Source organism: Microchirus variegatus (genome assembly GCF_963457635.1).
Source record: "Microchirus variegatus genome assembly, chromosome: 9".
Lineage (NCBI taxonomy): Eukaryota > Metazoa > Chordata > Actinopteri > Pleuronectiformes > Soleidae > Microchirus > Microchirus variegatus.
In genome coordinates, this window is record NC_139810.1 from 19,880,334 (window position 1) to 19,901,030 (window position 20,697).

Consider the following 20,697-nt stretch of genomic DNA (forward strand, 5'->3'; position numbering starts at 1 on the left):
TCACGCCTGCTGCTCGACCCAATGCTAACCTCCTCTCTGCTTCATTCTGCTGCTAACTGGTCAGTTCCTCCGGTGACCACAGCAGATAAAACGTGTAACACTGCCTAGAGTCTCCACACAGACAAGATCGTACAAAACAAAACAAAACAAACCCCCCTCCCTCCGACCAGAATTAAAAAAAAGACTACATTTGATATTCAATCACACACACACACAATCCATGAGTGTTTTTACTGACTGCCAAAGCTTCAACCCCACAGTGACCCACTTGAGTGCATCTCAGGTAAAACGGTGTGTGCCAGCTTGTGCGAGGAGGAGGAGGAGGAGGAGTCGGGGGCTGGAAAAAGGCTGAGGGAGAGCGAGGCAGCCACCTCCTGTTGTGTCTCTTCCCCTCCTCTTCTGTCCCCGTCGCTGTGCTCCTCCTCTCCTGAGCTCGTCAGTGTCGGCGTCGGTGGAGTTTGGGCCGTTGTGGATCACATGCTGGGGAGGACGTGGGGGGGTGGTGGTGGTGTGTGGGAGGCGGGTGGGGGAGACAGGATGGGACACTGATGCAGGATGGGGGTGGTCCGGGGTCACTGTCGCCGATCCTCTGTCTCTGATCGCGAGAACGCCATCACCACGTCCTCAGCACCTGCAGCGGGCAACAGCAAACAATCAGTATGTTATCCAAATCAACTGTGATTTGTTTTTGTTCGTTTAAAATCTGCACATATGTTCCACTAATTCCATAATTATACTGTCATTACAGCTATGTAATGGTGGCCTGAGTCCACAGATGTCTTTTTTTCCCTCCAGGCGTCAGATACTGAAATGAAGTAATCAGCTATATGAAGCTTTCTTTTCCGTGACAACGTGATCACTGATGTTCAGGGACAAAACAAAACACGACGAGCTTCTCTTAGAAAAAGGACGAAGGCAATTGGACGGGGTTATTAAAAATAACTATTCTGATATTCAATTAATCTGTGTGTTAAAACCATAAAAAAAAACTTTCTGATTTTCTCACCTTCTTAAATGTGAATATTTTCTGCTTTCTTTGCTCCATCATCAAAACTGAGCACATTTGGTTTTGTGGACAAAACAAGACATTTAAGAACATCATCTCATGTTCATCACATCATCTCTTTGGCGAACACTGATCAACATTTTCTGACATTTTATAAACCGAACAATTACTTGAACGACCGTGAATATAATTTACAGATGAATCGATTATGAAAATAATCGTTAGTTGTAGCCTAGATGCACTGTGTTGCCATTATTATTATTTCTACACTGACCATGGTCTTATTAAGATTTTAGCACAAACGGGACATGGACCAACAGACTATAGCTCTTCGAATTCATCAATTGCATGAATGCTGTTCAAATCAAGGAATTAGCACAAGTCTTAAATACAGGATCACTCGAAATCAAAGAGCAAAAGTGTGCAACGTTCCTGCCAACTGTGTCTATGAAGCTGAGAAGAAAGACACCGCTATAAAAACACCTAATAGTGTACTCGGGTTATTTAATCTATCTCATCTTCACCTGCTGTGAAAAGCCACTGGTGACAGATTCTACTTTTCTGCCATGATAACACTTAGATCTGTAACTTCAATCCCACGCAATCGCCTCTGCTGCTACAGCGTAGAGTCAAAGATTCAGATTCTAGATTCAGGTCGACAACATTAACCTCACCGAGCTGTGAACAAAAGTACGTGATCAACAGTAAACACAGTCTGATTTAATTCCTTTTGTGACTCAACAAAGATAATTAAGGCATCACCCTATTTAAGCCAGTTCCACAATGATACTTATTAGTCAGATGGTAATCTTTCATTGTTGATTAAATGTCCTTTTCTGCTGAATGAACACACAATTGCCAATTTTACTGAAGTAAGGGAAAATAAAATTGCACCTAGTTCTTTCAATGATTAATGGTTCTTTACTAGATTAAACATTTTCTGACAAAGAACCTTCCTAATGTGAGCAATTTAAGTTTGTATTGAAGACCTTGGGTAAAAGATGAGACTGTAGTAGGAAAATTATTATACACCTCCTTGCGTCGTCGTATTTGGCAGCCTGGTGAAATGCATTAGTTTTTTGGCAATCCGACGCTGTGACGATTGTGAAAACACGACTGAAACCATGATGAAAACTGCGACATCGCCATGCAGAAGATTCACACCCGGACAGACAAAGCAAATATAAATGACTAGGACTATAAAGTCCATTCAGGAACATTTGTAGGCTGCTTTAATTCTTAAATGATGAAGAGGAGCTGTCGTCAACCGATTCAAACAAAAATATCACTAACACCAAGTTCCACACCTTTGCACATGGTGGTGGAGAAGAATTCCTGTTGGCACCTAACACTCGTTTACTATAAAAAGGCTTTCTTCGCTGCACACATATCAAGTGCTTGTTAGATTTAAACATGATATGAAAGTAGGCCAACGACTGTGAGCTTCTCCGTGTGTTTGGCACAAAGTGGACCGCCGACATCAGACGGCACAGACCCTCAAACAGTGAATATTTGCGTGTTTATTTATAGACGGCGATGCTAAATTCAAAATGATCTCGTCTTCACAGTTCTTCCCTTCCCATGGAAGCAGTCTGGCCAATCAGATGAGGTTAAGGGGAAAGATACGCTAACAGGGAAGAAGTAGCAGCAAGAGACAAAAACTGGAAAACAAATAATGAGAAAATACTGGTTTTTATACTTTAATTAATATAAATATATGCTTGGAGACAGCTTGTAGTGATAATGATGCTTGAATAAGAGACAATTATGTGACACCATCACACAAAAGAGAACCCAACCCGGTTTACTCTCAGCTCAGCTCAGCTGTCCAAGATAGCTTTTGGTTATGACACTGCACCTTAAGATGACACCATTTATCACAATAAACATCACTCTGAATGATGATGTAATTAAAAGAGGGCATTCACCCTTGGGCAGTGGACGAACACGTCCCCTGAACTTAAACCGAACTACACATCTTGAGCTGCAGGACGAGCGGAATCACACACACACAGATTGAGCTATGTTTGACTTAAATGAGTCAACTGAGAGTCATGTTCGGACCTCACCCTGCCCCACCCACACACACAGACATACACAGACACACTCTATCCAAACATGATGGAAACATCAAGTCCCTCAAAGCTGTTGCCTAGCAACAAGATAAAAATCAGAGGGCATCACAGGGTGGCAGTCTGCTCCTGCTGCTTATGAGCAAGCAGCTTTTGGTTTGTTTCAGTGCAGCTCTGCGCCTGGATTTTCTCCAGCCCTTCCCCTTTACTGTTTACTGATCCCCTCCTCACCCTGCACAACAAGGGATTACATAAACAACAAACAACAGCAACCTAAGAGCCATCACCTAGGTCTTAGACCATAACAATCGATATGACAGAGAATGAGAATGAGTTCAATGTTTTGGTTTCAAATGAATTTGACTCAAAGAATCTGGCCAGCAGAGAGAGAGAGAATAACGATTAATGATCATGACTGAAAAGTAAACTAAATTATTTTACAACCAAAAACAAAAAAACTTAGTCACATTAGTCACAAACAAATGTCGTCTTTCTTCACACCACTGAGAGAATAGGAATCCATATTTCGTTAAAAAAATGGAGCATAAAAGACAAACACATCGACAAAACCCCCTCGGGAAAGAAACGCTGTGAATGAAACCAAGTGGAGTTTTTGCATTGCAATGAAAAAGGCACCACGCTATGAGCCTCAATACAGCCATATGACTCCAGTGTTGCAGTGATGAAGCGCTTAGTTATTAGTCAGAGCAGCAAACAGTGATTGAGGTCACAATCCGGCGGCTAAAGCTCCACCCACAGCGGGGAGGGGTGGGGAATAAGGAGCACGCCACACAGCGGGGATGTGAGTGGTCCAGCTAAACGTGTTGACGTAAACAAACGCAGTGGGTGTATTCCAATACACTTGATCTCCATGATACGCTATTTCAGGGTAAGGGCTACAGACAGCCGACAACACTGAGCATGGCAACTTATTCAAATGCAACATCCATATCCATATATTCAATTTAAATCAAGCTTAACTTTAATTGTAATTACCATTGTATGTCTGCATGATTGTTATCTTAAAAAAGGAGCTCATATACACTATCTCAGTAGACATCCACTGATGCAGGAAAGGCAACATTTTTACTATATTATCGCAATATAAAGACAACTTTATAAGATGTAATAAGCTTTGACTAACCCAAGCAACAGTAAGTCATTTTACTGAGCATTTTTTCTTGTCTAAATGATCCCTTTAAATGGTTTTAATTAATCTATCTCACATATTACAAGCCATACCCAAAGGGTTTATGATGCAGCAGATTTTGCTAAACGGGCCTAGAATGCAAATTCAGAATATTGAGAAGACGCAGTATGAAAGAAAATGGTGGTCTATTCAGCACATCCAAACAAAACTTTTCTTTGAGATAGAGAGGAGAAAATGTTGTCACTGTGTTTCGGGGGGGTCGAGCTCGGTCGACGCGGCGGTTCATAAATCTGAGTGCCTGGCTCTGAATCATGCTGCAGTGAGGAGAAGGACAAAGTATGAATCGATCGCACACTACCCCATCCAAGTCGCAACAACAAACGCAGATCCCTACTCTGTGTCACTGTGCTCTCAGTTAAAAGGTCGGCTTTTACGATTGCTGGGACTGTTTCCCACAAAAAAAAAAAGAAAGAACAAGATTGTGTATTGATTACACAGGGCTGGAGTAATATTTGAAATGAGAGAGGCCATATTTCAGTAAGAAGAGAAGAGCCTGGCAGAGAGAGATTAGAATATCACACTCTGGCTGTGTAATTAGCACTCCAGCTTGTCTCCAGGCCCCCTAATGACACCTGCTCCAATCTACTGACGCAGCGCTTCGCAACAACACCAAAGCCCACAGGGAAGCTCTGCTTTCCTGGGACAACTGCGGTTGCTATGGCAACCCCCTCCTCATCACTCCTCTTTTGTTACGGCCCTGAGACGTTTTTCACTCGGAGGAGTAAACTTTCTTCGTCAAATCAGACAGGAAAACAAGCCCTGCCATTATGTGTGGCTCTGACAAACTGTATTGTATGAGGTGACACGTTATAGAAAACTCTGGATGAAAGAGGTAAAGACTCACAATAGCAGACAAAACTAATATATTCTACACACTAGTGAATACAATTGCACTGCAGAAAACTAACTGCACTGGAGTGACAGTTATTATTCCGAATTTCCCCCCCAAAAATGGAGCAACTTGGATCGAAACAAAGGCGCAGGAAAAAATGCTTAATGAGCTGACATTTCATTTCCCATCATAATCAGTGTTTAAACTGAGCCTGTTGAGTCCTGCTTGCCAAACATCGTCTGCTCCATTGGGACGCCACATTTGAGCTACATCGAAGTTATCTTGCAGAAAAGCAGCACAGACAATAAATAAGTAAATAAATAAAGTGAAAGAAAACATTCACAGTTCCAGGGAATGAATTCACTCTATGGCCTGATTTAAATTGCTAAACATAATTCCGTATTTGCATGCATTATAATCAGCCAATTAAAACCATCTAAAATGCAAATTCAGTGACCTATAAACTTAAAAGGAATATAAGTGGGGCTCCCTCAAGCTGGTTCTATCTGGTTTTGAATAAGAAAACAACTGAACATCATTTCTGGATGGGTTTGACTGCAACCTTGGCCAGAAATTGTTTTCTTAGAATTAAGTTGACAACAGCAAAGCCACTATAGCCATCTGTCACACTGCCTTTTGTCTTTTATTTTGCTTTGACATAAGAGCAAGTCTATACCTGCTCGTCTCTCCACTATGTCACTGGTCCCTTAATTATCTCTGGGTAGCTACTATTCGATTGTGGAGGTCATATCTATCCAATAACACGATCACTCCAGAGACACCGGTATCTGTGCTACTTTGAACGATGCTCAGTTTCACAGTGCTGAGAGTGGACAATGTGGCTCATATGTGACTCAGTATTGAACCGATACTGATGAAAATATGATATTAGAAAAACGAATGCATGAATGCTTCACTAAACACAGCAACGGCATTTTAACTGGGTCTGATTCCATCGTCTTTATGGGAACCAAATATTACTTACACAGTTGGAGAATTGTGTTTATGAAATGGCTGGTGGTGGTATCAGTCAGTGTATCAGACTGATATTGATATGGCTAGATACTCAAGTATATGATATCATTTTTTGTGTCCGATACCGATATCACAAACTCGAGCATCTACCGATACTGACATTAGTCTGTCAGTCCTTTAAGACCATTTATGAACTATGAAACTCACATTTGTGCCAAGTCATTCCAAAGACATAATTCTCCATCTGTGTAACAAATTTTACATTGACCCAGTGATTTTGATTTTGATTGATTCCCTATACATCCCTATACTCAAGGTTGGAATTTGCACTGCAAGAAATAACATAATAATATTAACAACTTTTTACAAATGTACTGAAATGTAATTCTGAAATGACAAAGATATTAATTTAGTGATAAAATAATAAAAGACCTGATATCGTTTCAGTATTTATATATTTAAAGTTATCATGCATGGCATAATTTTGTTTTTTATATGTTTTATATGTTTTTAGTATTTAGTTTGAAGCTTGTTCATCTGGAAAATTACATTTTAAGCACACAATATTCACACATCTCTGGGTAAAAATAGATTTCCTTTAATCTATTTGACCAAAACAATGAAGTAGAATGAGATCAAATATTGGACTTCCTTCTCCATGTATGCAAATATTTATTCACCATCTCAAAGAATACTAATTGTGCTGATGCTGACAGGCTGCTGCCCTTCAGTCAGCATTGCATATTTAGAAGGTCTAAACTCCAAAATCTCCAAAAATCACATGACTTGACAAGGTGCAGACCACAAATAATTCATTGCCACACCAGGGTGGAGGCAGGCTGCCAGATGATGCTAAATGTGTCTGTTTTTGTGATGTATAATGCATAGTTGGAGCACCTTTCACCAGTCATTCCATCCATAATTAATGAGAATCTTCCTTGCAGTATTGACACAGCAAAGACAGAGAGTTCTGCATCTACTAATCAACATGGAGAAGGACAGACTGTCACGAATATATCTTTAAAAACAAACCAACCCCAAATTATTATAAATGATAATAATAAATGCATCTACTCATCACCGATGCACCTGATATATTTGATAACACACTGCTTTGACACAAGATGTGACAATGAAATTTAACAGGCAGGGCAAGTTTAAGAAACACCAAAGAAGGACAAACGGACAAGGTCAATGTGTCTGTTACGCAATACCTTCTGTAATCATAAACCTAATATTACTTTAAAGCAGAAAACCACACATTCATTAATCCAAAGAACTGTGTCCTTTACCTTCATCACAGTTAATTATTCAGACTTAAAGTTAGGTTTGCAGAGAGGACAGCAGGCCCCCTGTGTCACACCCATGCTTGGACTAAGCCTGCAGAGCACTTAATGTTTTTGAACCAACGTCATATATTAGAATATTCTGCTGCTGCTTCATTGGGCCACTGCAGTGACTCCACTTGACTATTATTCGAGCACCCCCTTGTGGATTTAAATTCATGAAAGATTGAGGAGCTATAAACAGCTCAACGGCGCTCCCAAGTGTCCTAAAAAAATATGACCCCATATGCAAGATGACTATCAAGCAAACAACAGCATACAAGAATAGAGATTTGCTTTACCAAATTAACAATACAGCATTTGAATGTGGTTCCCTATTTGGGCCACTGGTGTGAAGCCGTAGTGATACTGGCAACTCACTCACGTGGAAGATGAGTCACTTGTTTCCAGTCAGCCACACTAATGTTTGCTGTATGAGTAATTTTTACAGTGCTGGTGGGCCACTGAATCAACCTCTGCGCTCAGTCAGGGAATCCGATAGGCCAGCTGGGGAACGGATTCTAAAGGAGCAATTGTGTGTGGAGGGATTTTCCCCGTCTCAGCTCAGGACCAACTCAGCAACATGTGAGGGTGGCGTTTGTAGACGAACAGTGTTTCAAATGGGATTTATTTTTAACCCACTGTCATTAACACCATCTATTCTTACACCTTTTAAACCAAAAGTATAACATTTAAAACCAAAAGTGTGTGTGTGTGTCACAACATTACCCTGATCTATGTTGTGCTGTGGTAGCTGGCTCATCTGACTGTGGACCACACCTGCGTAATTTCGGAGAAAAGCCTCTTCACTCGGCGTGAGCTGAAGAACAGCAAACAGAGAAAAAGTGTTATTACACAAACCTTCATCTTGAAGGACATACGCACACAAGTATATATATATATATATATACTTAATCTGATAATTCAGCAGTTTTAAATAATTTGATTGCGTTTCATATTTTGAACTTATCCAGCTCTGCAGCAGTTGGATACCATGGTGACTTACGCTAGTCAAAAGTGAACCCAAGTCAGTTGTAACCCTGAACAACCAAAGTAAAACCTGAAGTTACACTTGATAACATTAAATCCTCCTTTTGCAGTACAGCTCTGCTGTTCTCGTTTTCAGACACATGCCATAATATTTACAGTATATTCTTCAAACAGTTTCAGGAACTGTGAGGGCAGACATCAATTTCCTTCTGTGGGTCATACCTATACAATACCATAATAGTTTATAGATTTGGAATTTGTTCATGTATGCAACTCAAACCAACAGTACATATTTATAGCAACAAACCCAAGAGAAACAGACTTGGTGATATTAATGTACATTTCCAACTAATGTCCACATAGTGTGAACATTTATAGCATTGATGTACTTTGACTTTTAGACCGCAATTGCCAGCAAATTGGATGTTGCTCCACTAAATGACAACTCAAACTGTAATAGTTGTCTGGTTAGTTCTGTACAGGCAGAGTGTCTCACTCTCTTAGCTTTTGGCTTCTCTTCGTGACTATTCATGCTCAAGCCTACTTCAGCTTTAAATTTCCTGCAGTCAGGTTTTTGTCCTCCAGAGGCAGCAAAAACAGCCAACTCTCCACACTGTCAAAGGGCCATTTAGGCAAGAATTACCATCAGTACCTGAGCTGAACAGAAAACACATCTGTGGGGCTGCTGCATGCTCTGCCTGGTGTGTACATACAAATCTGTTGGAGATGTTTGCTGAATGATGTTGGATACAACATCGAGAGTATGAAAATCTGTTTTCAGACAACCAGGAGGCTCATTCTTAACGTGGTGAAGGGCTACAAACAACATAAAGATTGCATTAAATTTTTCTTCTTCAACAGACTAAAACATGAAACATCTAGAATAAAAGGTGTGATAGTCTGAAGTAATTGATGTGAATGAAATGTAGCCATGGATCATGGCGGGATTTAACAGTCTCGGTGAGCTTCTGTAAACACCCTTTGTACAATTAACACATCCCGACACAAAGCATCTTTAAAACTAGGCGAAACAAACTAGTTTCTTTTTTTTTTAGAAACGTATCACATGAACATAATGTAGTTTTTGTCAGAAAAAAAAAATGCCGTACTTACATTTGATCCCATTTTCTTAAGCATGAGCAGGACCCGCACTTTCTGTTGGACGTACATGTCTTCAGGAGACTTCCCCGGGGCCTCCTCTCGATTCATCCCCCCTGCTGCTCCTGTGGCTCTGGACACACAAATAAATCCAGATTACACAAAACCTGTGAAAAATCACACACAATATTGTTTACATACCTATTAAGATAATAAAGTGACACTCTATATTGTTCAATAGTCACCCTTGCAGCCTTGAAAAGTGATAGTTAAGGCAACTGCACAGTGATCTAACTGTTCTGATTCGAGTATAGATCCAACTTTTTGAATTATCTCCATCAGGCGATCATCATTTATCAACTGAGTATTATTATTCATTTATGCCAACACAATGCTGTTCTCAGACTTGATACGCTTAAGTCACTAAATGTATTATTTTGATCACACTTTTCATGTCTCGCCATAGAAAAAACCCATATCCTCTAAGACACAACTTCTTAAAATATCCTTTTTTGTGCTCTTCAGCAGATACAGGGTTAAGGCTCCAAAAGTCTGCAGCACTGAACTAACGACCCCTGGAGAATTACTGTAACAACATAAAAGACTGACTGCATTTTAAATTATTAAGTGTTTTTCAAATCAGACTTCTCACATGCAGAAAACCAGGCTGGAATTATTTACGGTGCTATTATAACGCAAAAATAATACAAAGTAGATGATGCATAAAGTAATAAGCTTTATGTTCGTATTATCCTTACAGTGATCGTATTAGATATAGAAGTCATTGGCCTTGGGAGTCACAGTGCAGTTTTGGCACTTCACAGCATGAACGCCTCTCATGCATATTGTATGCCGTTTTTCACACAGATCTTGCCACTGCCTGCTCCTTCCATCTCTTATTCTCCATCTAACTAATGACCTATTTTCTCTGTCACTCTGCAGAGATGTGAAATACAGGCAGAAGGGGAGAGAAAAAGGGGAAGGCAGATGATAAAAGAAGCTGCCAAGGCTAATGCGGATGACGGAAAAGGGATAGGTTCCAACGGTGATAGCACACACACACATCAAGGTTGGTTGCTGTCAGATCTCTGCAATAACCCACCAACAAGATGAGGCGTTCAGCACGGCTTGATTTACAGCCGAAACCTTCTAACTTAAAAAGCTAAAAAGATGCAGCAGGAATAAGGCACGGAATACACTAAATAAAACATTTAAAATAAAAATCTAGATTAAAAAAAATATAGAATAGAGAGGATATAAGTATGCAAGTCAGGATTTGTTTTCCCTTCAGAATCTTTCATAACGCCACAGCGACTATGATAGTTCTAGCAATTTATTTCGGCCTCTTATCTATACAAAGGACCACTAATGCATGTTGACAGGCTGTTTGATGTGGGGTTATATTTAATTGAGGAGCTGGCTTGTTGCCCCCCCTCCCTTCCCAGAGCCCAGGGGTGGAGGATGAACGGGGGAACCATTGGCTATTGGCTGGCATTTGGGTTCCACTGTGAGCTTGTGGACTCATCCAGATCAGAGCAGCTGGACAACATGCTTCTGGCTTCAGTTTTCAAAAATTATTACACCCTGCAAAACCAACATGTGACTTTGTCCTCTTGTCTGTTCAGTCACAAAAGGCAGCAGCAGAAACAACGAATAAGGGGCAGATGCAAATATTATTTACTTTTTACTATTTACAAACTACCTAACATTGGACATTCGGACATTTAATTGTAGCACGGCTTAAGATTCAAGGCGAGACACACATGAAAAGATGGTGTCAGTCGCTGAGTGGACCCTCAGGGTACTGGGGGTGGTGGAGGTAGAGCGGCATGTATGTGTTTGAGTGGGGGTAGTGATGGAGTGTGGATGTTGGTAGAGAGCGTGGGGGGGGGAGGGCGGTGGCTTCAGTCAGCTGCAGTGACACGTTTGATCATGTCTACGAGCTCCACACTTCAGACAAATGGACAACCTGAGACTGCAGGCACACCGACCAGGCAGAGAGAGGACACACACACAATATGAAGGGTGAAAGAAACAAGCAGGAAATAAACCATTATGTACCGGTGGATGAAAAGTAGAAAAAACTGACGTAGGGATGGTGCAATACCACTTTTTGTGTCCGATATCAGAAAATTGAGTATCTCAGTCGGTCCTTTTACACATTTCTGCCATTTCGCACATTTTCAAAGACATATTTCTCCAACTGCGTAAGAAATATTGTTCTCCCAAAATGCAGAAATAAACTGCCCACAAAATTACCCAGCTAAAATGCAGTTGCATATTTATTGACACTTCAGAGTTTATGTACAGTGAGTGAAGCATGCAATATATAGTACTTCCTTGGATGTAACATTTCTATCTGTTTGATACTTGAGCCAGAGATTTTGACTTATATCATCCCTAAACTTAAGGCATATTTAGAGACTTGGCATCTTAAACATTGTCATGTCTTCTTCTCAACACAAAAGGTTGATCATCTATTTATAAATGGGTCTATTGGTTGCATCATTAACAACTCTCAGGTATTTGGCTTTGAACCGGCCATATATAGCATAATCTATGCTATTGACCATTTTGAGAACTGCAATTTGGAAGTCTACTTCATCCCATTCCTCTTTCATATCCATATCTGCTAATAGAACATTAAATACGGTGCGTACAATTCCATTGGGAGACTCTCTGTCGGAAGTTGAAACACTGTGGAATTATAAATGTGAATCATCAGTCGCATTATTCTGTTGTTGTGACAGGTTTGTACCCAACCTAAAAAAAGAATAATTCAGCAGAAAGAGTCAGATCACATCCATCCATTTGTGGCGTTTGCTTGTCTCCTTCAGACTAAAGGGGTAGAAATGCTCATTTGGAGAGGAGTCTATTTCAGGCAGCAGAGGCAGAAGTGGAAGGATGACAGTTCTGCCACTCAGTGAACTGGATAACATGTATAATATGTATTTAACATTGTGCACAGAATTATGTAACAGGCACTTTAATCTGTGCACTCCAATTGAACCATCTTGCTATTCAGCCATCCTTACAATTCCAACAATGCTCTAGACAGTAGGTGACTGGTGTATAATGCCTCACTGCTACAGAGTTAAACACTCTAAGAAATCCCTTCAAGGTATCTGTGCTGGATTAGATTTCAAACATCAGATTAATTTGATATATATGACGAAATTCCCATCTGTCGTCATTGTCAGATGTTCCATTTGACAATATAAAAATAATAATTTCTTTATAAATGCCTGTTGACTATTTTTTAATCAATAGCGGCTTCATTTTTCTTTTTCTGTGTCATAATAGTGACAAAAAACACAATATCCTAGGTGATAAGGCAGACTTCAAATATAGCAATATCCCAAAAGCACATTACTGTTAAGGTGTGGAAAACCTTTCTGTGTGCAGCTAACCTGGGTTTATTCTGATGTACACAAACATTTTTCGGGACTGTGACATGGATCCTCTCTGCCTCCTTTGTGCATGCCCGGTGTTAGGTTCTAGAGGCGGTCGGCTCATCACTTATCCCTCAGAGGATGCTCAGCCTCCTCCACACACATGTGGCTAATGTTCCAGGCATAATCAAAGGCTTCCTTTAATTGATCTAAACCTAATCCCACCCCCCATGACGTTGGGATGAACTGAGGCATCAAGTCACTGTCCTTCTTGGCAGTTGAGTGAAACAAATATCATTGACACCGAGTTTAGAAAACTTAATGAAATAGAAAAGAACACAATGGCAAGCTTCCCAGTAACACTGTGGCAGTAGTGGGAGACAATATTTGATATCGGACTATAAAATAATCTGTTTATGCGACAAGAAAGCACCAAATAATCTCGTCAACAAAGCTGCAACCTGATTATTTTTGGAATTGTTTTGACTGTTTTTCTTTTTACATTATTGAAACTGTTAATCCTTTTTAATCTTGCAGATTCTTTTTCCAGCTAAATAATTAATAGGCTCATTATTTCAGCTACACACTAAAGCTTCTTTTTTGATTTTCTGAAGAATTATTTTGTGTTATGATGGTATTACATTACTAGACGTGTCAGACATGGGAGGTGAAACAAAGGAGTTTCTGTGATTTATTTAAGTGAAAAATGTTTATTCAGCTAAAATGAAGAGACTTCATCACTTCAAGAGACTTGTAGGGACTTAGAGTAACTGGTCAGATTTTTACAGCAATAACTTTAAACTTCATCGAGATTATTTTTGAAACATAAAGAAAAACATTTTCACAGTTAAGTCGCTCAACTATGCAGTTCAGCTGGACCACTGTTCTTGTCCCAGCATACAAGCACTAGTGGGGAATCAATTTATTGAATGACCTGTGTCCACCTCCTCAATGCTAGGTGGCGAGACGCCGCCTTTCGGCTCGTTAGTATTGGGTTCCAGTTTAGCTGGTGGCTAGTTTTAAGCATGGAGGGCATCATTTCATCACCATTCATGAACTTTACTATATTCCATTCTGTAAACTGCTAGAGCATAACAGCGGTCTCCCCAGCAGCCAAAAATACATATACCGCCCCGGGATTTCACCATGTTTTTGTGGCTGTTGTTTTATTCTTCTGTGTTTCAGTGTCTTCTATTATTTCAGCATTTAAGCTGCAGGTTGGAAACTGTGTGGACTGGCACATGTGTAGACTCCTTGGGCCAGTCCAAATCTGGTCTGAATGAACATATAAATGCCGTAATAATAATACAACTCCCTATCGCATTATCTGGGTGTGTTAGTCTGACAATGAGAAAGGACTAATACATTCACCAAACTTGTCCAGGTTGTACCCCCACTTCTCATATAAAGTCAGCTGGGATTGGCTCCAGACCATTCAACCCTCAAAGGATAAGTGGTGTAAATGGATGGGTAGAAGTGAAGAAATGCTCCTCTCCGTTTCAGCAGAATGACTGGGCAACACAGTGCAAGCAAGAGCCTGCTGCCAGGAATTACAGTATGCAATGTGATAGGCCCTCACATTTGCTGAGGGTCATGAAGGGCAGGGACAGTGCACCGGCCTAATCACACATTGCCTGCTCAACTTGACGTTATGACTGGCTATGGCTGCCTGCATGATGCACAACATTTGATTGTTTTACAAATCAAATTCTTCCAGGAAGCAGAAACAGTCCTCAGTCTTAACTGATGGACAGAGTTCAACTTCACACATATGCCTGAACTCCAGGAGGCCGACAGCCACTGCGTAGAGGAAAAACTGAGAAGGAAACATAACTTGAATTCAATCATGAGCTGCTCCAGCATCCCAAGCAAATGTGTGAGAAACTCAAGTAGGCTGCAATCCTGGTGTGGCTGCCAGCTGAGCTGTCGACAACCTGGCCTGGGTGTGTGGAGCAGCTGTGTCACTGCAGGTACAACCAGACACACTCCTCTACTAATGAGTAATAAGTCATGAATAATAAGTGCTCTGTAAGCGAAAAATATAAATGTGTTCAAGAAGGACATTTGACACTTGTGCTTGTATTAAGATGATTAAATTGATCATAATTTTGATTTCAAAACCACCCAAATTACACTGTACAATGTACACATTCAAAGCTGCAGACTCATTATGAAAACTACTTGACCAGCCTACCCCAACCCTAACCACGCAGACTCCCTCTGGGTCGAGGCAGCATGGGGTCCAGCCAGACAAGCAAACACTACAGGACAGAAAGACCCTGGTTTAGATTTACTGGATGACTGCATGCAGCCTTTGTGTGGAGCAATCTCCCCACATGTACAGTGCCTACAACAGTGGCTATAGTAATTGGGGACAAACATGATGAAGTGGATTGGCAAAACATGACTGATAAGTAGGTCATGTCTTGTTGTCACCATGTGAGGCATGAACTCAAATAATCCTGTGCATCTATACAGAGATGGGTCTATGTGTGGTTTAATATTTTAATATTTCTGATAATAAGTCTTAAAAAGGGTGAACTACAGTTGACTAAAAAAAAAAAATATAGCCAATGCCACCAGAAAGCTTGAGTTTCTCTTCTCTCCTAATTTTTTGAGACAATTTTTATAACTCTGCTGGGCCACTGGAAAGACGGTTATTAATATAACTTGTATTAAAATCTAGCTTTTACAACAAGATATAGGTAACACGGTGATGTAGATGCTCCAACAATAAGTACTTTGAACATGCAACACAACATAATTAAATCTAGTCTATGATCTCACAGCATCTCCACCCGCTCATCTAGGTCTCTCAAAGGAATTGAAACAGAAGCTGCTGCCCTAAGCTGGTCCCTTGGGGGCGCGGCTGCAAGATTTCAAAAGGCGCCATCGTCAAAGCATGGCAAATAATTCAGAATTGTGAACAGTTATGTGATCTCTGTGCTTGGAACAATACAATGAAAATGCAAATGTTCAGGATACCATGCAAACCAGACAAAGATCTACACAGGGAAGATGGCCATGCTTCAAGTTTTAATTCTCAAGTTAAAAGCTGTTGTATTTGTCTGGAGGCTTCTCTCAAGTGTGTAAGAAACTATGGGTAATGGGTGATAGCTACTTTCATATTTGAGTGGCAGGACACAGAGAGAATGTGGCCTGTAAATGTCGACTAGAGGCTGACGGAGCATGTGCCAAATGCGGGGCAAGGGGTTGTGTGATGAGGCGGCTCTCCCTCCCAAACACTGCTCGTAGGCAGCTGATGAGGTCCCGTCGATACTCGGGGGTTGAGCAGCTGCTGAAACCCACCTGCCCTCAATGTGTGCAAGTGAATCGAGGAGGGGAGGAAGGCGAGGCCAAGGGTCCAAATCTCTCTCCAAAACCCTGTCAGCTGGGGGAATGTGCAGACTACGGAAGGCTTCACATACTGTGGTTCATGATCATCTCTGCTGGTTGCCAGGAGGGTTCAAGTGCGCTTGCCACCCACTGGCTGCAGGGCTCATCAGTGCCCAGCTGCCGGCTGAGTGCCAGCTTCACCACTCAAAAGAGCTGTCAGCTATCTGACATGTGGGGGAAGCAGACACTGTAAAAGGCTGCAATGCACAATGCAACCATGGGTGGCATGATCCAAAAATAGAAGTTAAACGACAGCATTATGTGAAAAATCAAACTTGGCCACTAAAAACCACATAAGAGAACACTTGTACAACAGTGTCTGGGGTTGGAGCAGCAATGTAATCTTAATCTATAATCTTAAAAAGCATCGTCTTGACTCGACTGACTGGTAGGTGTTTTAAGAGCGGAACATATTGGTCTGTAGTTTGGTTTAATATTTGTGGAGCGTTGTAACAAATAGATATAGTTTTCTAAAACGAGACACGTCATTTATGATTGCTCACATCATAATGGTGGGCACAGGTAAAACAAACTAATGTGAACAATGATGGGAGTCGAGATCCACCGACATGGCTATTTCTATGTTTGATGCACATCTCTAAAAATATAGTAAAATATATACCTGATATATGATTCCTATTTATTCTGGACAATATGTTTGGTTAGTTTAATTTCTTCAGTTGATAAATAAAACTGTTTAATATTAACAAATGATAAACAAAATTGCTTTACTTAAATAAACGTCTATGGGATAAGACTTGGTCTGTCCCTCCAACTGTTTGTGTTTGTACTGCAATGTAATTAAATGAAAATATTAAATACATAAATCCAGTCATCAAAAAACTAAACATTGACTGAAAAAAGTTCAAGTTCATTGGTTGTATAAGGAATTTACAAATGTTCAACACCAAGTAAATGTGCTGCCAAGCACGTCTACATTTCTGTGAAGCAGCCTGGTACCCAGGCATACTCAGTCACTGATAACATGTCTGTCAGCAGGGTCAACAGGAATAAAACTATTTTAACCACTTCACAAAAGGCCCACCTACAACTACTTAAGTCTGCAATAACTTAACCTCTATTGTTGCTGCTTTATGTCACTCACAGTTGACAGCCTTTTCCGGTAGAAAATTAAATTTGTTTCAGTCACGTAGATACATTTCAAACACTGCAGTCACAAAACAACACATTTGGACTTACTGATGGAGACAGCAGTGGATTAAAATCTCCTGTGTGCTATAACAGAAATTTGCTGATTTTCCTCAATGGACTTGCAGGAAATGAGTGGTTTACCATCTTCAGCTTTCAGCTGGAAAAGACTGTCTCACTGCAAGAAATGGCAGCAAACACATTCTTAGGATAGCGTCTGTTTTCCCTTTCTTTCGGACCCTGTTGGCATCAACGTTGTCAGTGAGATCCTGTGTCCAGGCCTTGGGCTTTTCCACAAAAACGGCGACGTCATATCAATGTTGTGTCAATACCTCATACGTCCAACCATCCACCTACTACCTCCACATGAGGGTCGCCGGGACAAACGGGGATGAACAGACACTCATTCTCACACTAAAGTTAATCTGCCCAATTAACCCAATGGCCAATCTGTAGTGTTGTTATTGGACTGTGGGAATAAGCCATAGAAACTACAGAGAATCCACGCGCACATGGGGAGAACATACAAACTTGGTGAACTTCTTGCTGTGAGGCAACAACGCTAACCGCTGCACCACCGTATGATACCTCATACAACCCGCTTAAAACCCTTAACAATCCAGTAGAGAGTACTGAGTATTCATTACGTCAAAAAAGTGTATGTGCTTGCATCAATAAGTAATAATCGGCCGATTTTTTTTTTTTAGAAAAGTCAAAATTCTGCTTTACGCGTCTGCTTAATTAAATAAGCACCAATGTAGTTAAGATGGACAGTTACTGAGCAATAAACTGGTTTCCTTCACGGATAATATCTGAGTAAAATATAACATAGAAACAACTGCAGTAACATGGAATAAGAACAGCAGATTACTGCACGGCTCTTGTTTTCAGGTTCAAACTGTAGCAGCGCTCGTCTTGCTAGCAAGCAGCGATACTCAAATGCTACCCCCTCGACACGGACCTTAAACAATGTCCGCTTCGGGAAAACGCGTTGATAATAACCTTTAATCGCATGCAAGCTGTCTTCGGTTTAACCGAGACACATTAACCACGCTAGTCTCCGCCAAACCCGCGTTACTATTGTCAAAGCAGCCAATGTTTAACAACCGAGCTAGCTCGCTAGCATGCCGGAGACAAAAGCCTGAATGAAGTTCCTATGGGTGCAAACAGCATCCAGGTACATGAGCGTATCCGCTGCTCAGCCACAGAAGAGTACACGTCGGGAGCGAAACACACATTTTGCTCCTAAAAAGCTCATGACACTAAACACACCGTCAAGAAAAGGAGACATAAGAGTGAGCTTACCCCTCCTGGTCCAGCTTTTCTTTCTTCTGTGCTCTGTATGAATGGTGTGTTGTTGTAGGAGGGCGTCCTGTTCCGGGGTCACATCCCTCCAGTCGGCACAGCTACGGCGGACTGACTCAACGCAGCTGCAGCCCCGCTGCCTGATCAGTCCCGCTACCGGCCACTAGGGGCGCCATCGGTACAACAAATAGCAATAAATGGACTGAGGAGAGCAGCCCTGACATCATGATGGAGGGGCTTTTTCTTAGATTAAGTTCATGTAAATGTATTTTAAACCAGAGAATCACATTGGTCTACACAAAGAGAAGCATAATTCAAAATGTTAGAGGGATTTTTAAATTGAAATTGTCAGGAGATAGAAAAACTGAATGGTATTTGTGTTGTTGTTTTTTTGTGTGTGTGGGGTCCGTGTGTTTATTTGTTTTTCTTAAATTACATTTTTTTTTAAAATTAATTATTTTATATGACAGGTTTATTTTAGGACACCCCGCCCCAAAATAAATAAATAAATACACTTATGTTTTTTATTTTTCACAATGTTATGTTTTTTTTGTCTGTCTGTGAGCAGTAGAATCCAAAATGCACGGCAGAATTTGATTTAGTGCTCTCGGAATGTTAGTTATCGCTAACATTCAGTGATTGGATGAAAGTGATGTTCCAGACACTGTGGAAACTTGAGCGACCTTGGTGGAGGTTTGCACTTACTGAGCGCTTTCTCAAGTTTAAGTTTCTTTTATTGAACAATACAACACATGTATACAACTTGCTGACAGTCGAAACTGTCCTGAATAATTAGAAATCAATTATCTGCTACATTTAGTGTATCAATAGATGAAGAGGGGCCTCTTATGAAACCATTATAAACCTGTCTATTCAGTTGTATCAGAGACAAAAGGTGATTTCAGTGGCTCTGGTTTTATCTATAATGATTTTTTAAATATGAAAAAGGAGAGGAATACATAATGTGAGAGATGAAGGTTACTCTGTACATACCCTTAGTAGGCAATGCAAATTTTTTACATGTTCATAACTACACTATGACAATTTTCTGATTTCTTGATACGTAATGATGTAAAATGACCATATTCACTGTATTGGGATTAGCATTAGTCACACAAAAGTGAAGAAAAACTACACACAAACAAAGGGCAAAGGGTTTCTGAGCTGACAGACGACTCTTGAAGGTTACAGCTGAGATGAGCTGTTGCAAACGATTTATTGAGTGTGCGTTTTCCTCCTGACAGTGTAAGAAGCAAAGGGGGAAACAGGAATATGCAAAAGACAATTGTTCTGTTTTAACTGCACACATTTAAATCAAGCCTGAGCTGCTATTATTATTACAATCAATCAAATCAATTAAAAGGCAACCGCAGTATCATTTACAAATTGCAAAATGTCGTCTATTAATTGAGTAGATCCACTCCTCCTGGCTTAAAGCAGATGTGTGTAACTAAGTCTGCATAGATGACCTATATTTCAACTCTACAGTATTCCAAAGTGAATATTTCTGTACTTTAATGTGTTCAATCTTCACTTTTCCTTCTGTAAAATACATCATTGTACAGAGATTCATACAAACAGTCAGGATTACTTGAGCTTTTACACACACAAAAAAATGGACACAAAAAGCACTTTATCTTACATTCAACTGGCCAATGAAGGACTTGCAGCAAGGTAGACATACAACATGTAAAGGAATCTGAGCAACACAACACAACATGGACTCGTCCAGCACACAGGCTCACTTAAACAGAAAGAAAAACATTATTTTGGATGAGTCAGTGTATCAGTGTGTTTGACACTGTGAGCATGAAATCACTTTCACGCCACCTGCTGGCACATACGCTCAAAAACACAATGGAAACTACAGATAGCTTAAATATGAGCACACACACACACGCAGGTTTGCACAGCTTCTTAAGTCATTCATTCGGACAGCCTTAACAA

General features: G+C 40.5%; 1 protein-coding gene across 1 annotated transcript; it reads right to left on the minus strand.

Annotated features, from left to right (window-relative positions):
- Window positions 1–263: 263 nt before the first annotated feature.
- On the minus strand, window positions 264–18,845 carry ctnnbip1 (catenin, beta interacting protein 1). Its single transcript, XM_083895739.1, has 4 exons — window positions 18,751–18,845; window positions 9,524–9,641; window positions 8,150–8,240; window positions 264–631 (listed from the first exon to the last, which is right to left on the minus strand). The coding sequence occupies exons 2-4, from the start codon at window positions 9,617–9,619 to the stop codon at window positions 573–575; spliced, it is 246 nt and encodes an 81-aa protein (XP_083751865.1). The 5' UTR covers window positions 9,620–9,641; window positions 18,751–18,845; the 3' UTR covers window positions 264–572.
- Between the last annotated feature and the right edge of the window lie 1,852 nt (window positions 18,846–20,697).